This window comes from Alexandromys fortis, unplaced genomic scaffold (assembly GCF_014885135.2).
Source record: "Alexandromys fortis isolate MF-2015 unplaced genomic scaffold, M_Fortis_MF-2015_v1.1 scaffold_192, whole genome shotgun sequence".
In the NCBI taxonomy this organism is placed as follows: Eukaryota; Metazoa; Chordata; class Mammalia; order Rodentia; family Cricetidae; genus Alexandromys; species Alexandromys fortis.
Genome location: NW_026068071.1, coordinates 2,387,330 through 2,409,575, shown reverse-complemented (window position 1 = coordinate 2,409,575; position 22,246 = coordinate 2,387,330). Strand labels below are relative to the sequence as shown.

Here is a 22,246-nt window from a genome sequence, read left to right as displayed (position 1 = left end):
AGATATTGGAGTTCAACTTAAAGGTCAGAAAAGCAAAAGCCAGCCACTGGGTCTTACCTCCACCTCAGTCTGAAATGACAATCCTGCCTTCAGGAATCCTCAGAATGAGACTGTGTCTGAGAGCTGTCTCCTCCAGTCTTATATCCTCTCAAGGGCTGGTATTAAAAGCATACACCACTACTTCCTGGTTTCTATGGCAATCTAGTGTAGCTACTGGGGTAAAAGGTGTGTGTCACCACTGTCTGGTCTGTAAGGCTGACCAGTGGGGCTGTTTTACTCTCTGATCTTGAGGCAAGCTTTATTTATTAAAACACAAATGAAATATCGCTACAGGGATTCACATGTTTCCCACTCCCAATGGGCTCTGATTCACTTTAAGGAAGCCTGCATCTACCACAGTCCTAGGTATACCAGAGCCCAGGATGTGAGAAGACACCCAGGGCTGTTGCTGTTACTACACACCACTGGAGTTAGACTCCTGCCATAGCACACAGCTACCAATCCCAGAGGAGCTTTATCAGCTGATGTGGTGGCATCACTTTGAAGGTAAGTACAAACTTGAATTTCCCCTCTCAAGGGCTGTGTCCTTTCGAAAGTTCTTTCAGTTTTCTCCTCTTTTGATCTACTATCCCATCACACTATGACCACAAATGTCAATATTCTTTTCTTGTTTTTCCTAAAGCCCCAACAAAAACTGTTCTCTTGCCTCCTTCTATGTTCCTACATCAGTTTAGACACATCCAGTGGCGTGCAGGTAGATGTTTAAAAATCAGCTCTCAAAGGTAAATAATAAGTAAATAAATAAATGTCAAGGTTTATAGTACTCTCCTGAAATCCCTATGATATAAAGACCCCATACTCCTTTCCCACAGTAAGGAAGGAAATGAACTTGGAGTTGAAGAGAACTGCCCCCAGTCAGAAGGTAGCACATACTAGTTGAGCAAAACATGGGCCATCTCTGCCCTTTCATTTTCTTGCTATGCTGTAATCATATAATCTCTCACTATAATAGAAATAGTTTAAAGACAGGAATGATCTCTAATTCATCTTTATAACCTCAACTACTTTCATCACCGCTTCCATGAATGGATATTCAGTGCATGAAAGTAAGACTTTATATATAATCTTACACACACACACACACACACACACACACACACACACACACACACACATATATATATATATATATATATATATATATATATAATTTTCCTAAAACCATGGAGACCTGTCACTGCCACATTAAGGAATAGAAAAGAATCTCTTGAGAAACAAACAAAAATATCATAATTTATCATCCATTCTACACTCTACACTTCTGACTACAGGCCCAGCCCACTCTTATCTTTTACATTTCTTATAGGTTCATTTTTGTACTATGTGTATGCATGTTTTGCCTGTTTCTATGTATGTATATATGGTGGCCCACAGAGGCCAGAAGATGGCATCAGACCCTAGGAGCTGGAAGGTTGCAAGCCCCCATGTAGGTGCTATAAACCAAACCTAGGTTGCAAGTGCTTTTAGCTGCTAAGCCACATTTCCAGCCCTGACACATTCAATCTTAATACTCCCACATGTGAGTAACAGTTAAGACTGAAAAAGGAGAAATGAGTTTCATATTTAGCTCCAACTGTATTGTTGTATTCCTGAGACAATGTGTTTCTTTTCTTTACATCTATATACCTGTATATCATCTCAGTTATAGAGCAAGGATTTCTTGGAAGAATATATATGATAATATCTGGTAGGTCTATATAAGGGTGATTCCTCAAGTAAGAACATCAGTTATTGTTTGGGTTTATTCCATAATTGTCTCATAATGTATAGGAAAAAATGTTAACAGTTCTGTCATTAACAAACACCCCTTATGAGTACCAAGTAAGAGCTAAGTACTGTGACCAGCATTCCAGCAACTCAATTTGGTGACTGCTCTAGTTTGAACATCTGTGTCGTCCTCAAATCCATATGTTGAAATTCTAACATCCAAAATGGTACAATAGTCAGGTTTTCAGGAGGTAATCAGGTCAGGACAGTTCTATCCTCAAGGCTGGAATTTGTATGCTTATAGGAAGCCTGAGAAAATCTGTCCAGATTTTCTGCCAAGTAAAGACGAAGCAACAGGGACCCTGTATGAGACAGAGTGTCAACTTTCACTAGACATTGAGCCTCTTAGCGCCTAAGTCTCATAGTTCCCAGCCTTTGCCACTGTGTACCACAAACTTGCGCTGTTTATAAATGACCAATAAGGTATTTGGATAGTAGCCTGAACAGTGTCATGAAGTACAGTGTCTTTACAAATAGTTCTAAAAACCTCTAGAGGAAAGTGAACAGTAGAAATAAAGCCATCCTCTTCATCCAGAAATAAATATAACCTTCAGATTTTTTTAAATGGAATCAAAAGCCCTATGGAGTGTTCCCCTGAGTAAGAATTTCATTTGCCTATTGGAAGAAAGGAAGTGACTAGGAAAGTGGAGGTACCTAAGAAAATGGTGTTCTAGTCCCAAGTTTGTGGTTAACAGTGCTTGCAAGTATGAGTTGAATAGACATTTTAAATCTTCAAAGATCTTCCTCAAAAGGGCAGGCCTGGTGATAATCCATGTTCTTTTTGTGGGTTTGGTTATATCTGTATCTCTGAAGCATATCTCATATAGACTCCAGAGTGGACAGACCATACGAGAACACAGGTAGTCACCACTACACATCGTTGGAAGATAACTACCTGTGTTACTCACTCTCTGTGACCTATTAGGTGTAAGTCAACCGAATGAATGTTTACATAAGTAAAAAATGGTTGAAAATCAGCCACTTTCCATTGGACAGCTATGTTTAAAAAAAAGGGAAGTATTCTGAATCCAGAAAGGAAACAAATCCAAGTATAGAGAGACAATTTAAAGCATTGTTGGATTTGAAATAAAATAAGTTGATGTTCATCATTTGGAAAACATCTTATTTTCATTCAGATGTTTTAACATTTGTTTAGTGTGTGTGTGGCTCCTGAATCTTGAGATTAAAGATGCATGCCACAATTCCAGGCTTTAAGTTTAATTATGGGTTATTACTTAATAAGTCTGTCTATTTAAGAGGTTGGAAGATCTTGACAGCTTCTGTGCTAATTGATCAAATGTGGCTGATTCTTTCTTTATTCTCTTCATTTTAGAAATTTGGTAAACCATTTATACTTAGATTTAGAAAGGGATTTTATTTGGTTTGGTTTGGTCTGTGTCTTGAGATGGAGAGTTGCTGGATTGTGTAGCCTGCCCTCAGACATCTGGGCTCACAGCATCCTACTGTCCCAGGCTTCTGAGCTCTGTTGCTATAGGTGCTACTCCATTGAAGCCTCCTACCTAAGCTGTTTCCACATATTCTCACAGCATTTCTGTCCACTACCAATTTAACCTCCTTCTCAACGTAGGAGTATTTCTGCCATTTCTTAGCCATCGACAGTTTTACTCTGCTTTCATAACATAATTTTAAGTAGAAAAATTATTTAAAAGTTGGTTAAAAAAGTTGCCTTGAACTCACAGAGATCCATCTGCCTCTGCCTCACGAGTGCTGGGATTAAAGTGTGTGTGCCACCACCATCTGTCTGGAAATTATTTTAATGTGAATAATCCAAGTAACTTGAATATAGTTAAAAATAACTCTATTCATATTTGAGCCATTATCTAAGGTGAACCAAAATTGCTTCTGATATTTCTTCTAAACTATATTTATGGAAGGAGGATAATTTTGTTAAGTTCACCTTTAGAAACCAACCAGTTGTCACATAAATGAACTCACCTTTAATTTGCTGGAATTAATAAGCCCAGTTGAGGGGCTTCAAAATCACCTGATTTAGTACATCATAATGGGCTTGGTGAAATTGAAATGTGGAGAACAACAACAGAGAGAAATATTACTTAGTAAAATAAAAAACCTCAGGATATATTTATTCTTAATTCAAATGAAAGCAACGAGTGAAAGGGAGATATCTATTATGGACCAGTTATGCACTAGCCCCCACCCCTCCCACCACCACCACCAAAGCTGCAACAGGTGCACAGCTGCTCCTTGGGAAATTGGTCTCTAGAGCCTGTGGTCTTTCTAGCACTGGGACTGCCACCCTAGTGAAGATGCGTTCCTTTTCACAATCAGGAACTAAATTGCAGAGCACCCATAACTGGTCCCCAGCCCCTCGTCTCCTGTGTCTTGTGTTAGGGTGATATGATTTGGCACTTAGATTCTGACATGGTTATAGAATCCCCAACCTCAATCTGCCTGCAAAAGTCTTTCACACTGCATCAAGATAAGCCAGGAGTTTGCCATTTTACTTTGAAAACAAATGGAAGCATTTTCGTAATTTTCATTTATTTTAAATGGCTCACCACATTTAGGCTGTGCTCATGCAGTCCTTTTTAGGTGAGAAAGAAATAATTCAAGTGCCTATTGAAAGAAAAGTATTTCTGGGAAAGATGTCCTTCTTGTGTTAGTCAAGACAGGATGTGAATTTTAGGGGCTATTTTTTTGGGAACTGTGAATAAGGTTTTCTTTCACTATACAGAATTTCTAAATGGCTTTCCCAATAGAATACAGCTTTGTGATTCATTTTCACAGTTAAGAACACAGCTTTGGAGCTTTGTCCTTACCCAGTAATTGGTTCACAAGTGGTTTTAGCCATCGATTTCATTAGCAGTATATAAAGACTTGCAGACCTGTATGAAGCAATTTACATTGTTCCCAGGGCATCCAAAGATCTCTAGCATGGAAACAAATGCCTCCTATAAGAATACCTGGCTGGGAAAAGAGGCTCATGCCACTTGGGAAGGAGAGGCACGAAAATAACCCTGAGTTCCAGGCCAGCATGAGATAGAGTGGGACCTTATCTCATAAAAACATTGAGGAAGAGGAAGTAGAAGAGACAGGAGAAAAAAAGGAGGAGTAGGGGAAGAGGAGGAGGAGACAGAGGAGAAGTTGGAGTAAATCTGGAGTCTTAGCTTTGTGATCACAACACATGAGAGGCAGAAGCAAGAAAACCATGAATTAATTCTATGTCAGCATGGGCTACATGGGGCGACCCCATCAAGAAGGGGAGAGCAAAAAGATCTGGGAAAACTCTCCCATCTTAACTAACAAAATGCAGCAATAAACTTTTCCTCATACAAGAATGAACAATCCTTCATTTTATAAAATACTATTGGGCATCTTCTGCATGCATTTTTTTTTTCTCTTTTTGGTTTTTCAAGACAGGGTTTCTCTGTAGCTTTGGAGCCTGTCCTGGAACTAACTCTTGTAGACCAGGCTGGCCTCGAACTCATAGAGATTCGCCTGCCTCTGCTTCCCAAGTGCTGGGATTAAAGGAGTGCGCCACCACTGCTGCCCCCCCCCCCCGGGCACCTGCATGCATTTTATTGTACAAGCTAGTGCTGTAGGAAGATATCAATAAGCTAAAACTGCCCTCATGAATGGAAGGAGATAGAAATATAAATCAACAAACAGATCAAAATTGGTCTCATAGCGATAGGGATGATATAAGTGATAACAAGTTATATATTGGGATGAGTGTTTTAAGGGAACATTTCAACAGAACCCTAAGGAAATGTGGAAGCAAGACTTTCAACTCTTTTAACAGGGTAAGAGGGAGAGGCAGAATTTGCCAGCCTAGGGTAAACAGAATAATTTAAAGAGCCTGCCCTATTTGGAAGAGTGTGTATAGAAGCTAGGGTTTCAGGAATGCTTTGCTGTGTATACCTCTCCCACGCATACTCCTCTCTCTCTCTCTCTCTCTCTCTCTCTCTCTCTCTCTCTCTCTCTCTCTCTCTCTTTGTGTGTGTGTGTGTGTGTGTGTGTGTGTGTGTGTGTGCGCGCGCGCGTGTGTGTGGTGTGTGTGTGTGTGTGTGTGTGTGTTGTGAATGTGAGGGTTGTGAGGGATAGTTTCCACATCCAGCAGGGGTCTTAGATCACCAGAAGAACTGGAGTGCTGGGGTGCTTGGGGTACAGCAAAACAAGGTAACAGGAGATCTGGAGCTTAGGGATAATATCTAATTGGCACTTTTTGCTAAGTGGGACTTCTGTGAGACAGCAGCTGGCAAGGCAAGATAAAAAAAATACTGGGGAAACTCTCTCCCCAAGTAAATAGGAAATAGTCAGGATGTCACCAGGTATGGTTGTGTGCAAATGAACGTTTAGTACATGGGACATGGAGGGAGTAAAATGCTGTGGATCCCCAAGTGGCTGCAGCAGGCAGAGGGTCCCAAGACCACCCTGCAGGTCCCTGAAGTTGCAGCAGGCAGTGGGCTGCAAGTCCCAAGAGTAGCCAGTTCCTGGGCACAGTTCCCTAAGTGGCTGCAGTGGGCCACGAAGGGCAGTGAGTCCCAGGCAGGGAGCCATGTGGTGGGTGAGAGTCAGCCATGCAGAGTGAGGTAGGATATTTATTTAGTGGGTTATGGAGGGGAAAGGGGAGAAGAGGAGAGAGAGAGAGAGAGAAGGGGGAAAGGGAAGAAGTGGGGAGAAGGGAGAGACAGAATCTGCCTCTTCCACAGGGAGACAGAAAGCAAGGGACTCAGGCTTGCCTCAGGGGAGAGGGGAGGGAGTGGGTGTGACTTGTCTCTTAAAGGAACAGAGCAGACCATAACAGGCATGATGATGACCCAGAACAGCCTGTTCTAAGAATAAAGGGGAGCTCGATGTAAGGAGAGGAAAAAAATCAAGGAAGGGAAAGGAGGGAAGGAAAGAACAGAAAGAGGGAGGAAGGACGGAGGGAGAGGAAGGAAGGGGGGAAATTACACAAGGGTGACACTGAAGATCAGGTGACTGGTGTTTCTGACTATAGTATGATTTAGTAACAGTGTGGAAGAGTCTCATAAAGAAAGGGAAAGCTAGGGCGCCTTCCACGATTCTCTGTTGAAACAGCTCGAATGATGGAATTGACATTTTCTGAAGCAAGGTTAAATGCAGGAAGAGCCATTGACAGGAAAAGCCACCACCATGCTTCAGGCTCCTGTGCGTTGGGGAATCTGGAGGCATGCTCTAATCATCTACATAAAAATAGGGGCCATAGATAAGTAGATAGACTGCAAAACTTTGTACCACACTTGGCGTGCTGGGGGAGACATTGGCCACAAGTACTTGAGTTTCCCTTCCCCTGAATATACAGCATTGTAGCTTGTATATACAGCCTTGATTCTGGAAACAGCCTTAAGTACACGTGTCAGTTGTGTTACATGTCATGACTGATGTGGTGAAGACTTTTCTGAGAAAATCATAACAAAGAACTCATCATTAGAAAGTTCCTTTTAAAATTACTCAAGAGTGAGAAAATCTACCACACAGACACAAATGCTAACTGTTCTTTCTGAAACTGTGGGCAATGACATTTAAGACAGCAACACATTTACCAACCTTCTGGATCAGAGAACAAGAAGCAATTGCTCACATATATTCATATGGAGCTCCAGGGCCAGCAACAATGGCTGAAGTTAGGTTCCCACCCTTCCAAGTTCTTTAGTCCAAAGTGTTTTCAGATGGGATACTCCTGAGTCTCTGCTTTGCATTTCTCCTCATTATGGTTGCATTGTCTATGTGCTTTCAAACCTAGCTTTTATTGTATTTGGGGCATGTTTCCAAATGTGCTTTTCAGTTAATCAGTGGTATATAAAAGATAACCTGGCCAGGTGGTGGCGACACATACCTTTAATCCCAGCACTCTCTCCGTGAGTTCGAGGCCAGCCTGGTCTACAGAGTTAGTTCCAGGACAGGCTCCAAAGCTACAGAGAAACCCTGTCTTGAAAAACCAACAAAAAAAAGATAACCTGACCCCTGAAGTTTCTAATAAATCCATTTTATGACCAGTATTTTAACTATCATCAATACTTCAAAATGTAAGTATACTAAGTCACACCTATTTTTTACCTGTGTATCTTGAGTTAGTAACTTAAATCCTCTGGGTGCAGGCTGGGCCATTCTCTCCTTGTATGGCTAAGAACAATGTGTAGAACCCTTATAAATAGTCACTGGTTTATTCAAATAGTTCTTTGTCAGTGTCCCACAATTTAACCTTTCTTTTCTTTGTTAAATGGGTATAGAAGTCTCCCAAATATAACTGTTCCTTCAAGTTTCAATATTTTTTTCTGTAAAATATTGTGTACATAAATTTTTATAAGATGGCACCCTTTTCCTCCTGGTTTCTATATTTTGTTGGTTTAATTTACAAGATCCCCTTGCTGATAACATAAGAGAAAAAAATGTCTCCTAACACTTGTTATTCAGTGAGAAGGTAAAGAGCGAAGTGTTAAGTTGTGAGCATAGCCCCCAGCCCCTCACATCCATCCCAGCCCCCAGGCCTGGGAATTGTATTGGTCTGGACTCCAAATACCAGAATGCCAGGTTCTGACCCCTCCCAAAGGGTATTTGAGGGAGCTCCCAGAAGAGAAACCCGTGTTGTGTTGTGTCCGTGCCCCCCCCCCCCCCCCCCCCCCCCCCCCCCCCCCCACACATAGTAGTCGCATTTGCAGGTTATCCCTCGGGGCCACCCGAGAGTGCAGGAATTCCATTAAACCTGGAAATTTTTAATTTGGCATGTGATTTGGCTTGATTGGGATTTTCACATTGGCAGCGAGCTCGTGTTAGAAAAATTCCTAACAGGTAGGTTCCTAAGGTACCCTTTCATCTTACTTCAATTTGCCAACTATACACAAAATTCCTCTCTTGATTTTTGCTTGTAGCCCATGTCAAATGACATGGCCATAAGAAAAGCTATCTCCTTAGAGACAGTCTCTTGGAAAACAGGCTGACTTCTCTCAGTTGACCTCACAACCGAAGGGCTGTGCAAGATTATATGATAATTTATCCTTTCTGGTTAGCTCCCCTTCCTTCCAAGTCCTTCATGAAATGACTGTTAATGACTCATATATAACAAATGAAGGCTTTTCCTAAAAAATGGTAGGCATGATGTGGGGAGGAAGAAGACTGATACTAATATCTGAAACCTAAGATTATTCAAACATATCATGCACTTTGACCTCTCTCTCTCTCTCTCTCTCTCTCTCTCTCTCTCTCTCTCTCTCTCTCTCTCTGTGTGTGTGTGTATGTTCCATACACTGGGTATAGCAGCATATGCATATAACTCCAGAACTTTGAAACTTTGTAAGATAAGGCAGGAAGATCAAGAATTTGAGAATTTGAGCAAGATCCTGTTACCTTTTTTTTTTTTTAAAAGACAAGTCCCACATGTAAACACATACTGCTAATAAAGACGTGGAAACATCTTACTAGAAATGAGCACATAAGCAATATGTTTCATAAAAGTCCCCTTTTTTAAAATCATGCTCTTAGTTATATTTAAGTCCAAGTAATATCATCCACAGTTAATGAGTATTATCCCCTCTCTAGATGAGTGTCCTTTTGAATCCTATGCCTTTAACAAAGGGGTTGTTATGGAAACATTTTTTTTTAACTGAGAGGTGGTAGTTTAAAGTCTGTGCAATTTAGTAAAGTATACTGGGTCTAAGGGTTACATTAATTTAACTACCTGTCTTTAAATCTAACAATTTTATCTTAATTCAATTGCTTTGTGCATTTGACACATGGTATTCACAAGCAGTTAGAAATGGCATGGGAGCTCTTTAAGCAAAAGACAATTCTCATATGCCTAAATGCAGTTCAATCAGTGCATGTTCCCCTTGCCTGAAACTCGTCTGTTCTTGGCATGTTTAATAATGAGTTATACAATGCATTTGGAAGGTGAGAGGGCCACTTCCCAGGGCCCAGGGCCATGTTGTGATTTTCTATGCCTAAGTCCCCTGTCTTTGTTCAGACAGGTTGCTAATGCATCCCACAAAGCTTACCTAATGCTTCTTCAGTGGGCTTATTTTTCTTCTGTGGCTCAGTTTGCATGTGATATTCAGGAAGTCAACTGTCAGGCATGCAAACTGACAGAAAAATATACCACATTAAATCTAAATCATGATGGTTTAATAAGGTATCGCTCATGGGCAAATGGCTTCTGGTATTCTTTCTCCCATAGGGACATAACGTGTTACAGAGAAGAGATTCAGCACTTTTACTGGAATTCCACTTCTGTCAAAGCACTTACTGAAATATGTTCCAAGGACATACATAGTATGGCTACATTTCCCTATTTGAAGATATAAGATACTAGGTATCCCTTTAATCATGCATATTATTGATCTTGATTTTTATGACTGGGTGCAATATTAAGACCCAAATATCAATTTTAAAACTTGTAGTCATAATTTCTATCTGGAGACATAATGATAACAATTCTTTAAAATGTTTCATGGTCTCTCAAGAACTTCATTACAAATAAAAATACATAATTTAAAACCCTTTTTACTATAAAGAGAAATTAATAGAAAAAATTTCATCTCAGTTCAGTTGAAAAATCTAAAGTAGACATACATTTAAGTTATGTCTTATTCAATTTGATGTAGATTTGGGAAAAAAAAGAATTGCAACGATGAGAGTCCCCAAGTCATCTGTACAGTTTGCTGCAAGAAGTAGAGGAAGAAAGGGAGGAGGAAAGAGAGAGAGAGAGGGAAAGAGAGAGAGAGAGGGAAAGAGAGAGAGAGAGAGGAAGAGAGAGAGAGAGAGAAAGAGAGAGAGAGAGGGAAAGAGAGAGAGAGAGAGAGAGAGAGAGAGAGAGAGAGAGAGAGAATTCATTAATGTAGAATCTTCTATGGCTTCCAAACTGTATGCTCTGTTTTGTTTTTTTTTTTTTTTTTTTTGTCGGAAGAAGGGTTTCACTTAGCTCAGTCTAGCTTGAAATTCACTACCCAGACCAGGATGACCTTGAACTTCTGATCTACTTCTCCAGGGCTGGGATTAGAAGAGACACCAGGAGCACAGCAGCTTTAACTTGTGCTAGCTTGGAACGTTAATGCATTATCATCATGGTGGAGAACACGGTGATAGACAGGAGACGTGGTGCTGGAGAAGCAACTAAGAGTTCTAGCAGGCAGCAGGAAGAGAGGGCCACTGGGCCTGGCTGAAACTTTTGAAAATCTCAAAGCCCACCTCCAGTGACACACTTCCCCCAACAAATTTACATCTCCTAATTAAAGTCACTTCCTGGTGATCAAGCATTCAAAATCTATGAGCCCATGTGGTCCATTCCTATTCAACTTACAACAGATAGCTGATTCTTGTCAATCACATCCATGTCTGTGCTTGAGAAAACAGAAAGTGTTTTCTCATACAGAAACTGGTTTACTTTTTAAATGAATAATTTTAATTGGTCTTTAGCTGATCAATAAGCATAAATATCATCTGTATCTGTAATCCCTTTTTACTTGACTACAGTTATTCCTTCCACTAATTTTGGACTTGTTTTGTTAGATAAAGAGAATGACTTACAAAAGCAAAACAAAGATTCAAAAATATAAAACAGAAGGAATGGAATGAAAGCAACAATAAAATGCTGATGAAATACAGAAGAATATAAGTGATGTATGTGGAAGTACTGTGTAATAAAAGTTTTTGGTTTCTTTTTTCTTTTTCTTTTACTTTTTTGAAATAAAAACCATCAGAAATGTTCTTTGAAAATGCATTAACATGGAGAAAAAATAATGAATATTAGCCAGTGCCAGTAGGAAATTACACCCCTCTTTCTACTCCGGTTAATTCTTGTTTAATTAAAAGAAATTGAACAAGATTAAGAATTTGAAAATAAAGAGGAAGGCAAAACAGTGATCTATCGTTTTTTTTTTCTTTCTTTCAGCAGTTCCTTTTTAGCTATAATTAATCATCCACTCCAAACAGCAGACCACCAGGGAACTGTATTGAGCAGGGACAAGTCAAAGCAACAGAAGGGAAATCAGTCTGTACAGGCCTCACCAGTGGAATTTGAACTCTGAGTGAAAAGACAGTAACAGTGTCAGAGCAGCCTCTGGTGGCTGACTGTCAAAAACTCAAGAAGACAGAGGCCTGTTTCCTGGTGATCTCTTGACCTCTATGCTCCACGGTCAGAAGATTTGACCAAAATAGAAGCAACTACTCATAAGACTTCAAAGAAGGAACCAGGCCTTGATTTAGTTGGAATGAAAAGTGAATTCATCAGTCTCAAGGCCAATCACAGATGAAATGGGGATTGAATTCTGACAAATTGGCTCATTCTTGCCATGGATTGCATTTTCTTTATACCTTTTCATTGGTGAAATGTGCCAAATATAGAACTGTCTCCAATTCTTCAAGGATTTCTAGTAGTTGGTCAACTAGTAGTGACTGACACCTGGTATTTTCATTTTTAAGCCCTGAGAATTTTTAAATATTCTAAATATTTTAAACTCTTAGACATTTGCATTCAGAGGTCTGTCTATTAGCAGGATTTGGGTGCAATTTTTGTTGTTCTTACAACCCTCCAAGCTGAGGAACATCTGTTTAGGACAGAGCATCACAAATTCCAACAGATAGTATTTCCATTGAGACATTTTGTCTAAGATGTTCAAAATTGAATCATCTTATCTGTGTCAACTGTCATGTTCTAAAGAGTGCTGCAGTCTTCCACCTCCTGTTTCTGATGACATATCTTTACAAATCAGGTTAGAATGCTTAGCGCAAAACCATCTACATCTTTAGAGATGACTCAGGAATTTCAGGCTGAGTGAAGGTAATTTTGGGAACACATAAACACATGTTTTAAAACTGACTTCAATCGAGCTCATCTGCATTTAGTTGGAGTAATAAACTAGCGGATCTCAGGGCTACCAGATCTGATGAAATTCTGATAGGACCACATCAACTGAATCAAAGAGTCTTGGTAATCTTTGTATATTCCGTGTTGAATTAGTGCTCATTCATATAGAAATACTCCAGTTCGGAGAAATGTTCGTATCTGGGTGACCTGGGTTCTTGTTTCATTTCCAGGAAAGAAACAACAGTTACTTGAAACTACAAAGAGTCAAGAATAATATAGCAGTGTTGTGCCTCTTGACAAATGTGCTGTGGTGACACCAGCGCTCGACAGAGCTCAAGGGGGGGGTGAAGAAGGGGCCGGCCTTCGAGCGACAGCGACGCAAGATGGCAGCCACCACAGGCTCGGGAGTAAAAGTCCCTCGAAATTTCCGACTGTTGGAAGAGCTGGAAGAAGGCCAGAAAGGAGTAGGCGACGGCACAGTTAGCTGGGGTCTAGAGGACGACGAAGACATGACACTTACAAGATGGACAGGGATGATAATTGGGCCTCCAAGAGTAAGCACCAAGCCATGACTACAACTGTCTTTGTCTTAAGTGCACTGTGCCTCCTTTTAAAGCAATGGTCGCCTTGTGGGCAAATGCTCACTAGCAGTGTTTTCTGAAATGTGGCTGTTCTCTCTCTGGCCAGTTTCAGTTTATACATTTGAGCCCCTCTGGTGAGGTCTAACCCTCTTGGGTGAGTCGATCCTGTACAGTCTGTAGTATGAGTTTATATGACAGTGTAGACCTTTGAACTGGCACGTCTCAGGCTGAACAAGCTCTGAGCACCTGGGCTGCCAGCACACTCCTGAGGCAGCAGCCACCACTGCCCAGCTGTGCCCTGCTCGTCAGCTGAGCATAGGTTCTGTTTCTGCCTGTCAGCGCTGCTGGGTCCAAAGGTATTTTTAAAAGCCAGGACCTGTGAGAGCTCTGGTTTGTGAGGTCCTGGCCAGTTGTGTCTGAATACATAGTTAGCCCTCCAGAAGTGTATTTAGTGCTGCAAGGTTGTTGTCAGGTCCTCCTACAAAGCCACATTCCAGGTCACAGGTGGGGAAGCTGACCCAGGAGTAACGTCACCTGCCCTGGGTCTGGTTGCCAAGCCTGTGCTCTCTGCCTACTAGGCCACACTGACACGCTCCGCTGGAGAAGTTGAGTTTTCATTGGTCAGCACTGGGGGGGGTAGATGTACGTCTACTTCCTGGTGCAGGAGAGAATTTGGCAGAAGGAAAGACCCTAGAATGGGACACTCCTACAGATGAGCACTGGAAGGTGTGGCCTGAATGTGGCTAGACCTGTCTAGTGTGTTTGTGCCTAAGGGTGACAGCTTCCTTCCTTTTTAGCTTGAGCAAGGTGCTGCCTGTGCACTTTGGAGATAGGAGGAGTCCAGATGTAGGCAGCAGGAGCTGACACCTGCCTCAGGCTTGTTAGCATTCAGAGGCTTGAAGTTCCTTTTAGAGGATCATTGATACTGTTGGGGAATGGCCAGCCTTGCACCTTACTGTGGCTTCCTAAGTCATCTTCATGATTCTGTTGCCGGGTACAGAGAGTTAATACNGAGGTTGGAAGAGCCTGGCCTCCCTCACTTAGCTCTGGACCACACATTCACTTGCCACCAGCCTGGGAAGGGGAGCTGGGTCCTCAGCCCTGCTGCCACCATCAGTCGATGCACTTTGAGCTCAGGTCTCGAGGTGAACAGAGCAGTCACGAGGCAACAAACCTGCCAGTGTTCAGGGTCCTTGGTGATTCCGCCTAGAGAAAGGCCATGCGGAGAGTCCTAAGCGCACGGGGTTCTGTGTCGGTTCCTTTTCTCATAATCGCTTTGCTTTTACAAACTGAAGAGGTTTGGACAGGGCTCCCTGGCCACCCATCCGGTCTGATGTGGAGCCTGACAGCTGGAACAGAGGCCCTGACCCTGTGGACTCAGGTTTCAGTGTTGCTGCTCCTCAGACCCTCGGCAGGGACCTGGAGGAGCTCCGTGTCACGAGTTTTCAGTGGGCCTAGCCTCCTGGCTCGTTGCCACGTTCCCCACTCTGTTCAGGACCACTAAATGTTGAAATATGAATGCATACCGAAATAAAGGCAATTTGTTGTGTTGCAAAAAAAAAATGTGCTGTGGTTATGGGTAGTGTTCACATGGTGGAGCAAGGACATCTGGGACCCTTTTGGTACTTGCTCCATTAGTTTCTACAAATCATAGAAAAGTTCTCAAATCAAAACTTTCCTTTTGTAAAATGAAAAATGGAAAGATTAATATGGTGGTTAAAATTCAAGGAAGAGGAAAAGATAGAGAGGATTGTCTTATAGAAAAAGTTTATATCATGTTTTGTATTGGGCACCGATCTGTACATATTACTATTACCTCATTAAAATGGTTCTGGGTGGAGTGGCTGAGTTCTGTACTCCAAGCACTTGGGAGGCTGAGACAGGAAATTTGCCATGAGTGTAAGGTCAGTCTGGGCTACAATGTGAGACTCTATGTCAACTCGCTCCTGAATAAACAGTGCTCTTTAAGTGCACTGAGAAAGGAATGTTGACAAAATAAACCAGTTATGAAGAAAAATTCCAGAAATGTAATACTTAAATTTTTACGAAACCATCGTTTCTCCTTTTGCTTAACTATTTCCCTATTTTCCACCACGTGAGAGAATCAGGAGCAATGGAAGCACCAGTAGTAACATAAAAAAAAAAAAAAAAAAACAACCCTGCATAGAGTAGCACTCAGTGTGGCCACAAAGGCCAATTGGCTTTAATCCATTCTTTAGCATGCCTCCATTACTACCCCAAATATTTTTAGAGAGGCTGGGCAGTGGTGGTGCAAGTCTTTAATCCCAGCACTCGGGAGGCAGAGGCCGGCGAATCCCTGTTGAGTTTGAGGCCAGCCTGGTCTACAAGAGCTAGTTCCAAAACAGCTAGGGCTGTTACACAGGGAAACCTTGTCTCAAAAAAACCAAAAAATAAAAAAAATATTGTTAGAGTCAAAACAGCCTCTAAAGTTCCCATGATGACAGCTACGCAGACCAACTTCCAAGCAGGACACAAAACTGTACCCTTTCAAACTGAGGAAGTGAAAGAAGCCTAGATTACAAGAGTAAAAAGTAGACATGAAAAGCCCAATCTCATTTAAGTGTCTCTCAGCTTCCTGTTAATTCCACCAAGCTGCTGCCATTCCTTTCATTATCGACGTTGTTTTATAATGCATTTGCTGTTGTTACTATTACACATGCCAGAACATCTCAAGTTCTGTCCAAACTCTGTGGGTATGACAGCATGGCACCTTGCTTTCACGATTTGGTACCACAGCAAGAGGAGGTATAGTCTTTGGCTGAGGCAGTTTAATGGCCTGAAGTTCCAAAGAAACAAGGAATCAATCAGAAGGGCTGGCTTCCATTCTCTCTGCCACCAAAAACCTGTGTGTTCTGGGAGAACCATTTAATTCCTCAGCAAGGCAGTAGTGGGAAATTTCTCTGCTAAACCCTTAGACCCTGGAAATGGGAAGTTTTTGAGCACCAAATCGAATTTTGTCCGAGGACCACATCACAGACCTCTTCTGCTAGCCACTGTCACCGTGACAATGTTTTCCCCATGGGTTTCAACACTTGCACTCTGGTTCAACTTGGATGTCTTGCTTTTGGATACACAAAGACTTCTCCATTTCTACATAGGGGCTTTTCAGGTAGAGAGTTGGAATCCCATCCTCAGACACACCTGGATTCACAATCCCAAAACATAGGGGCTTGATTCTCACAGAGCCATTACTGTCAAGGTACAGGACCTTGCTCTCTTTCAGAACTGGGAAATGTAGAGACTCATTTCTCTAAGTTTCCCAGAACACTCCCGAAAATGAACCTTAGGTATGGGGGAGGGGTGCAACATGATAATGCTCTTCACCTGGCTTTCCAGGTGTATCTGATTTAACACTAAAGCCCCAGACATACAGTTGCTCCATGAGACCACTTTGCCTGTACCCTTGCTCTAAGAAAGATTTGCTTCAGGATCTGCAAGAGAGGGCATGTGCATGAGAGACTAAGAGAAGCTTCTATTTTGTATCAGACAGTCTCATCTTTTCCTGCTCCAAATGATGATGGCTCTACAATTGTGTGCTGGCAGAGTTCAAGTCTGCCCAGTGGTCCTTGTAATAAGAACAAGCTGGGAAGGACTGAGTGGTCAGGAACACAGAAAATTACTTCCAGCTTTTTGACTGACTTCAAGAGGCCAGTGTGTATAAGGGTCTGACACAGGCCCAGGGAATATTTAACTATATAACACGACAACCTAATAGAAATGGAAAGAAAATTTCACACTGCGTAATTTAAGCAGAAATGCTTAAACAAATGCACAAAACCCTCTTTCCCCATTCCCAGGTATGAAGGAAAACTTAAGAGGAATGCTTTTCAGCCCAGTTTTCTACTCAAAACAGAAGTTTTAAAGTTCATGAGAAAAATACATGTTTGTGAGTTGCCAAAAACAAGAGAAGTATTTCATTCTTCCTTCTAGAAAAGTTATTGGTGGGGAAGAGGTTGGGTTTTTTTGTTCTTTTGTTGTTGTTGATTAAGCTTGGTAAATAAATTAAGGGTTATTAACAAATGGCAACACTTCCACACACCTTTAAAACAATTGTTCTCCAAGAAAACCCATAGAACCAACTAACTTAGGCTCATAGGAGCTCACAGAGACAGAGCAGACAGTCAGGAAAACTGCATGGATGAAGAATAAAAATGTGGCTCCCAGCCTGTGGCCTTTCCCTGGAACAGCATAGAGTCTTCAGAACAGGTATTTACATTATGATTCACAGCAGTTGCGAAATTACAGTTAGGAAGCAGAAACTAAAGAATCTTATGGTTGGGGTCACCACAACATGAGGAACTGTACTAAAGGATTGCAGCATTAAAAAGGTTGAGAATCACTGCCTTTTTTGTTCATTCATTTATTCGTTAGTTCTACATCCCTGCCACAGTTTCCTCTCTTCCTTCTCCTCCCAGTCCCTTCCCCCATCCACTCCTCCTTTTCTATTCAGAAAAGGTCAGTCTTCCCATGGGTATCAACAAAGCATGGCATATCAACTTGCAGTAAGACTAAGCACCTCCCCTTGTATTACAACCCATTATGAGGAGTTGGGTCTCAAGAACCTGTAAAAGAGTCATAGACAGTCCCTGCTCCCACTATTAGGAGTCCCATAAGAGGACCAAGCTACACAACTGTAACATATATGCAAAGGGTCTAAGTCAGTCCCATGAGTCCCATGAAGGCTCCCTGGTTGTTGGGTCAATCCCTCTGAGCCCTTATGGGCCTAGGTTAGTTGATTCTGTGTGTGAGAGCAACTGCTATAAAATAACATGTAGCGATTCTTTGAAAGGGCTGTTCGGAAAGTACCATATAACCCATTTCTTTATCCATATAAATTTTTTGTATATTTATTGATTAAGACAAGATTCATGTAGTCCAGCCTGATTTGAAACATTCTATAGAGCTGAGAAGGACCTTGAAATGAGCCTCCTTCATTCTGAGTGCCAGGTTTACAAGGCTATGCCACCCTACCTGGCTCCATAGGTCATTCTATAGAACAAGAATATGTGGATGTCTCAAATTTCATTAGTGGAATAATATGGCAGATTCTCTTCCATTTTTCTTTTCAGAAATTTGTCAGCCACTAAACCATGTAGGCACCTTACGGAAGAAGCTCCTAAGTTATGCAGCTTCAAAGTGCCTGTACGTAGGCAAAGATGGACATGGCTAGAGGTGTTCCTGCCTGTCATCTATACCACAGAAAACGATCATTTATAAGACAGCTCTTGTCTTAGACATAAATTTAATACCTTGGAGTTATGTATGCTCAGTATGCTCCGAAACGTGTGGGTCTTCTTCCCTTCTTGAACTATGATTTCAAACTGAGAATGCTTGGGCTATAGTCCTTAATTGCGCAGGCTCAGGAATGTGCCCACATATAAAGATTTTTCCTATATGACTATTTGCAGTGTCCATGAATAAATTCTGTTCTTCCTTTATTCAGGAAGGCCATCACTTTGGAAATAACTTTCATGTTCTCTTTACCTATTGCAGGTAACGAATTTTTCTATTCTCTTACTTCTTAGCTGTGCCTGTTTTGGCTTTGCCTTCACTGCTAGGGAAATCCATTGTATTTGGTTACAACTTGAAATTTTTTGAATAATTTTTTTAATTGGAAGATATACTAATAGGTCTATACTTGAGGTGGCTTCAATCACTATGTCCCTGACTTAGTATTATTGGATAAGATATACATTGGATAAGATATACCATTTTATAAAGGAATTTTTTGTGTGGATTTTTTCGAGACTAGGTTTCTTTGTAGCTTTGAAACCTGTCCTGGAACTAGCTCTAGTAAACCTGGCTGGCCTCGAACTCACAGAGATCCACCTACCTTTGCCTCCGAAGTGCTGGGAGTAAAAGCGTGCACCACAACTGCCCAGCAAAGAAATTATTATTTTTTTACCATCTTTGGTTAGCAATGTGGTATTTCCACAGCATTACCCTATAAAATGAAATTTGCACACAGACACACACACACATACACACACACACCAAATTGTGTAAGCACCATTAAAATCATAATACGATGTCCTTTTTACTTAAAGAGACTGGAAAGATGACTCAGTGGGTAAGACTTTGTCTCATAAAGTAAAGTGGAGTGTAATCAAGGAAGCTACTCAATGTCCTCCTCTGGCCTCTGCATGTGCGTGCCTGGGTCCTTGTGTGAGCATACACACATGTTGAGAGAGAGAGAGAGAGAGAGAGAGAGAGAGAGAGAGAGAGAGAGAGAGAGAAACCAATTCCCAGGTAAGAAGTATCTATCATATCATCATATTGTAGGTACACACTGAACTGGCCCTCACAAAAAAAAAAATCATTCTAGTTCTACTTCTGCATTTATCTAGCTATATAACTCAATAAAAATTAGTTTGAGACTCAATTTACCCATATGTAAAGTGAGAGGATTGAGGGAAATCATTTTTAAGGATTTTTTTGAGCTTTATTATTCTTTGGTTCAAATAAATGCTTTCTAGACTATCATATGGTACAGTATAACCCAGAAAGGGGTTTATCAAAGTCATTTAACTTTCCTATGCCATTGGCCAATGACTAATTTGGGAATTGTTGACTTTACCAGCAATTACTTAAAGGACTGGCGTGAGAATCAGTTCTGACCAATGACATAAAAAGAATAATCTGCTAGTATGTTTCTACAAAAAGATTTGATAGCTGATTAAGATTTTTTTTATTGATTTTTATTGAGCTCTACAGTTTTCTCTGCTCTCCTCCCTGCCTCTCCCCTCCCCCCTCAACCCTCCACCAAGGTCCCCATGCTCCCAATTTACTCAGGAGATATTGTCTTTTTCTACTTCCCACATAGATTAGATCTAACCACAATCCCAGAGAATTTAGACAACAATGAGGACACTAAGAGAGCTGATTAAGATTTTAAGGCCGTAATGGGGTATGTGTGTGGAACAGGTAGGGGACTTTACTTCTTGCTCTCATATGTAATTAGTTCGGAGATAATGTTTGCAGCTGGACAATTACCTTCTAGCCAATTGTGATGTAAGCTGATTGGCTGAAGCTCACAGAGCAGAAGGTGGGAAGAAATACCAGTATTCTCAGTGACATTATTGTATCAAGGTACTAACCAATCCCGCAACACATTGTGTTTGGACATTTGTGTGAGGGAGTATTTTTTTAAACAACAAGAAGAAAGTCAATGTTGTTCAAATCAACAGATTATAATATGTAATCATGTTACCCATTATAAAGTGGTCAGCACTGAAAGCATATACATGCCAGCAATTACAATGAACTCTGCAGGTGTGTGTGTGTGTGTGTGTGTGTGTGTGTGTGCGTGCTATTAGCAGCAAATAAAAAGAGGTCATCAATTAGAGGAGAGGGAGAACATTTAAAGCATTGGAAGGAGGAGAAGGATGGGGAAGTGATGGAGGGATATTTAAATTAATAATTAAGAAAGCTAGCTCGAAGAAACTAGAGAAATGGTGCAGTTAAGAGCATTAGTTGTTCTTACAGAGTAAGAACCCAAGACTGCTTCCCTTCACCCACCTACATGGCAGCTCATAACCATCTGTAACTCCAGGCCCTCTTCTGGCCTTCACAGACACCAGGGACACGTGTGATGCACAGACATACATACAGGCAAAACACTCATACACATAAAATAATAATATTTTTAGAAAGAAAAATCAGTTCCATCTCTATATTAAAACACACACAGGAAAACGGCTTTAAATTATCTGATGGAGTTTGCAAGCACTCTGAAAAAGTTCTTCTAGGGTGTCAAAACACCTTGTAGCTATCTAAATAAGTACATGCAGACAGGGATTTTGTCCTTAAACATCTACCAAAGAGAATAGCTGCCTTCTGGAAAGAGAATGATGTACAAAGACATCTTTGTTGTGGGAGTTCCTTGTCTTTATGCCCACTTCTTTTGTGTTCTTAACATCATATCTCTTCCTGTGACTTTTAATACACTCTCTACATATCCATTCTGGATGACAGGGCTGTGTCTTAAAAGAAAATGTGGTGGTATGGGGAAATGCTGGAGGAGAATTTTGTCTTCAGTAGTTGGATCATATTGTAAGACATGAGAAAGTCTTGATAAACCTGTGTGCCCACTAATGTCAACATAGCTGTCGGTTTGTGAGTTACACTATATTTAGAGCAATGTCTAACCATTACAGGCAAGCACAATAATAGGGTCACAATAGTTACCGAAGATTTTTTTTTTCACACGACCAAGCTTTATTCATCCTCAGTGACTAAAGAAAGGCAAGCTCACTGGCGCTTCACTTCAGTATGTTGTCATCTTGAGCTTCTGCCCGTTCTCTTTCAATCCGTTTCAGCTCATCTAGTCTCTTCTTCTCCTCTGCCGCCACCCTCCTCTCCTCCTCTGCTGGGGGTTTTAGGTAACTATAGCGCTTGGCGCTGTAGGCCATGCCGAGAAACAGGGCTGAGTATCGGCTGAACTGATCGTGAGTATTGATGAACAGAGAGACCTGAACTGGGGGCACCATCTTGTCCATGACCTTCGTGCCGGAAGCTTAACTCTCGAAGATATTTTTAATCCATGAGAATAATTTCTATACAAGCAATCCAAAAGGTGCAGAAGACTCTAGTTTTCTAAGATTCCCAGCTGTCATTATAATACTGTCTTTATGGCAATAGAGTCCAGACTGGCACTGAAATCATGTTCTTCCTTCCTCAGCTTTCAAACTGCTTGGGTTACAGGTGTTCACACTGTGATCTGCTCAGGCCACTATAATTTTTAATATAAAGCATGCAATGTGAAATATTATTGACTTGATACAGGAAATGATACTTTGAACTTTAGAGCCATAAAAACAAAATGACACATGTGCTTCGTTGAAGTTTGATTTTGTAAGTTACTTGAAATAATGTTTGTGAATTGATTAATTACAGTATGGCTTTGAAATAATTTTGAAAGTAGTAGCTTTTGAACATCTACTGAAAGATGTAAAAGAAAAAGTCATCCCTAGTAGCAGTATGTACGTGTGTGTGTGTGTGTGTGTGTGTGTGT

At 41.1% G+C, this 22,246-nt stretch overlaps 3 protein-coding genes across 8 annotated transcripts in view; 1 reads left to right on the top strand and 2 right to left on the bottom strand.

Moving 5' to 3' along the window:
* The window catches only part of Mid1 (midline 1), a 341,636-nt gene that overhangs the window by 163,817 nt on the left and 155,573 nt on the right, over positions 1 to 22,246 (bottom strand). The window lies entirely within an intron of this gene.
* LOC126487948 (ubiquitin-conjugating enzyme E2 variant 1-like) lies at positions 12,955 to 14,215 on the top strand. Its single transcript, XM_050121022.1, has one exon. It carries the CDS (start codon positions 13,015 to 13,017, stop codon positions 13,201 to 13,203), a length of 189 nt encoding a protein of 62 aa, XP_049976979.1. The 5' UTR covers positions 12,955 to 13,014; the 3' UTR covers positions 13,204 to 14,215.
* Positions 21,495 to 21,722, bottom strand: LOC126487947 (ATP synthase subunit e, mitochondrial-like). The gene has a single exon (XM_050121021.1). It carries the CDS (start codon positions 21,720 to 21,722, stop codon positions 21,495 to 21,497), a length of 228 nt encoding a protein of 75 aa, XP_049976978.1.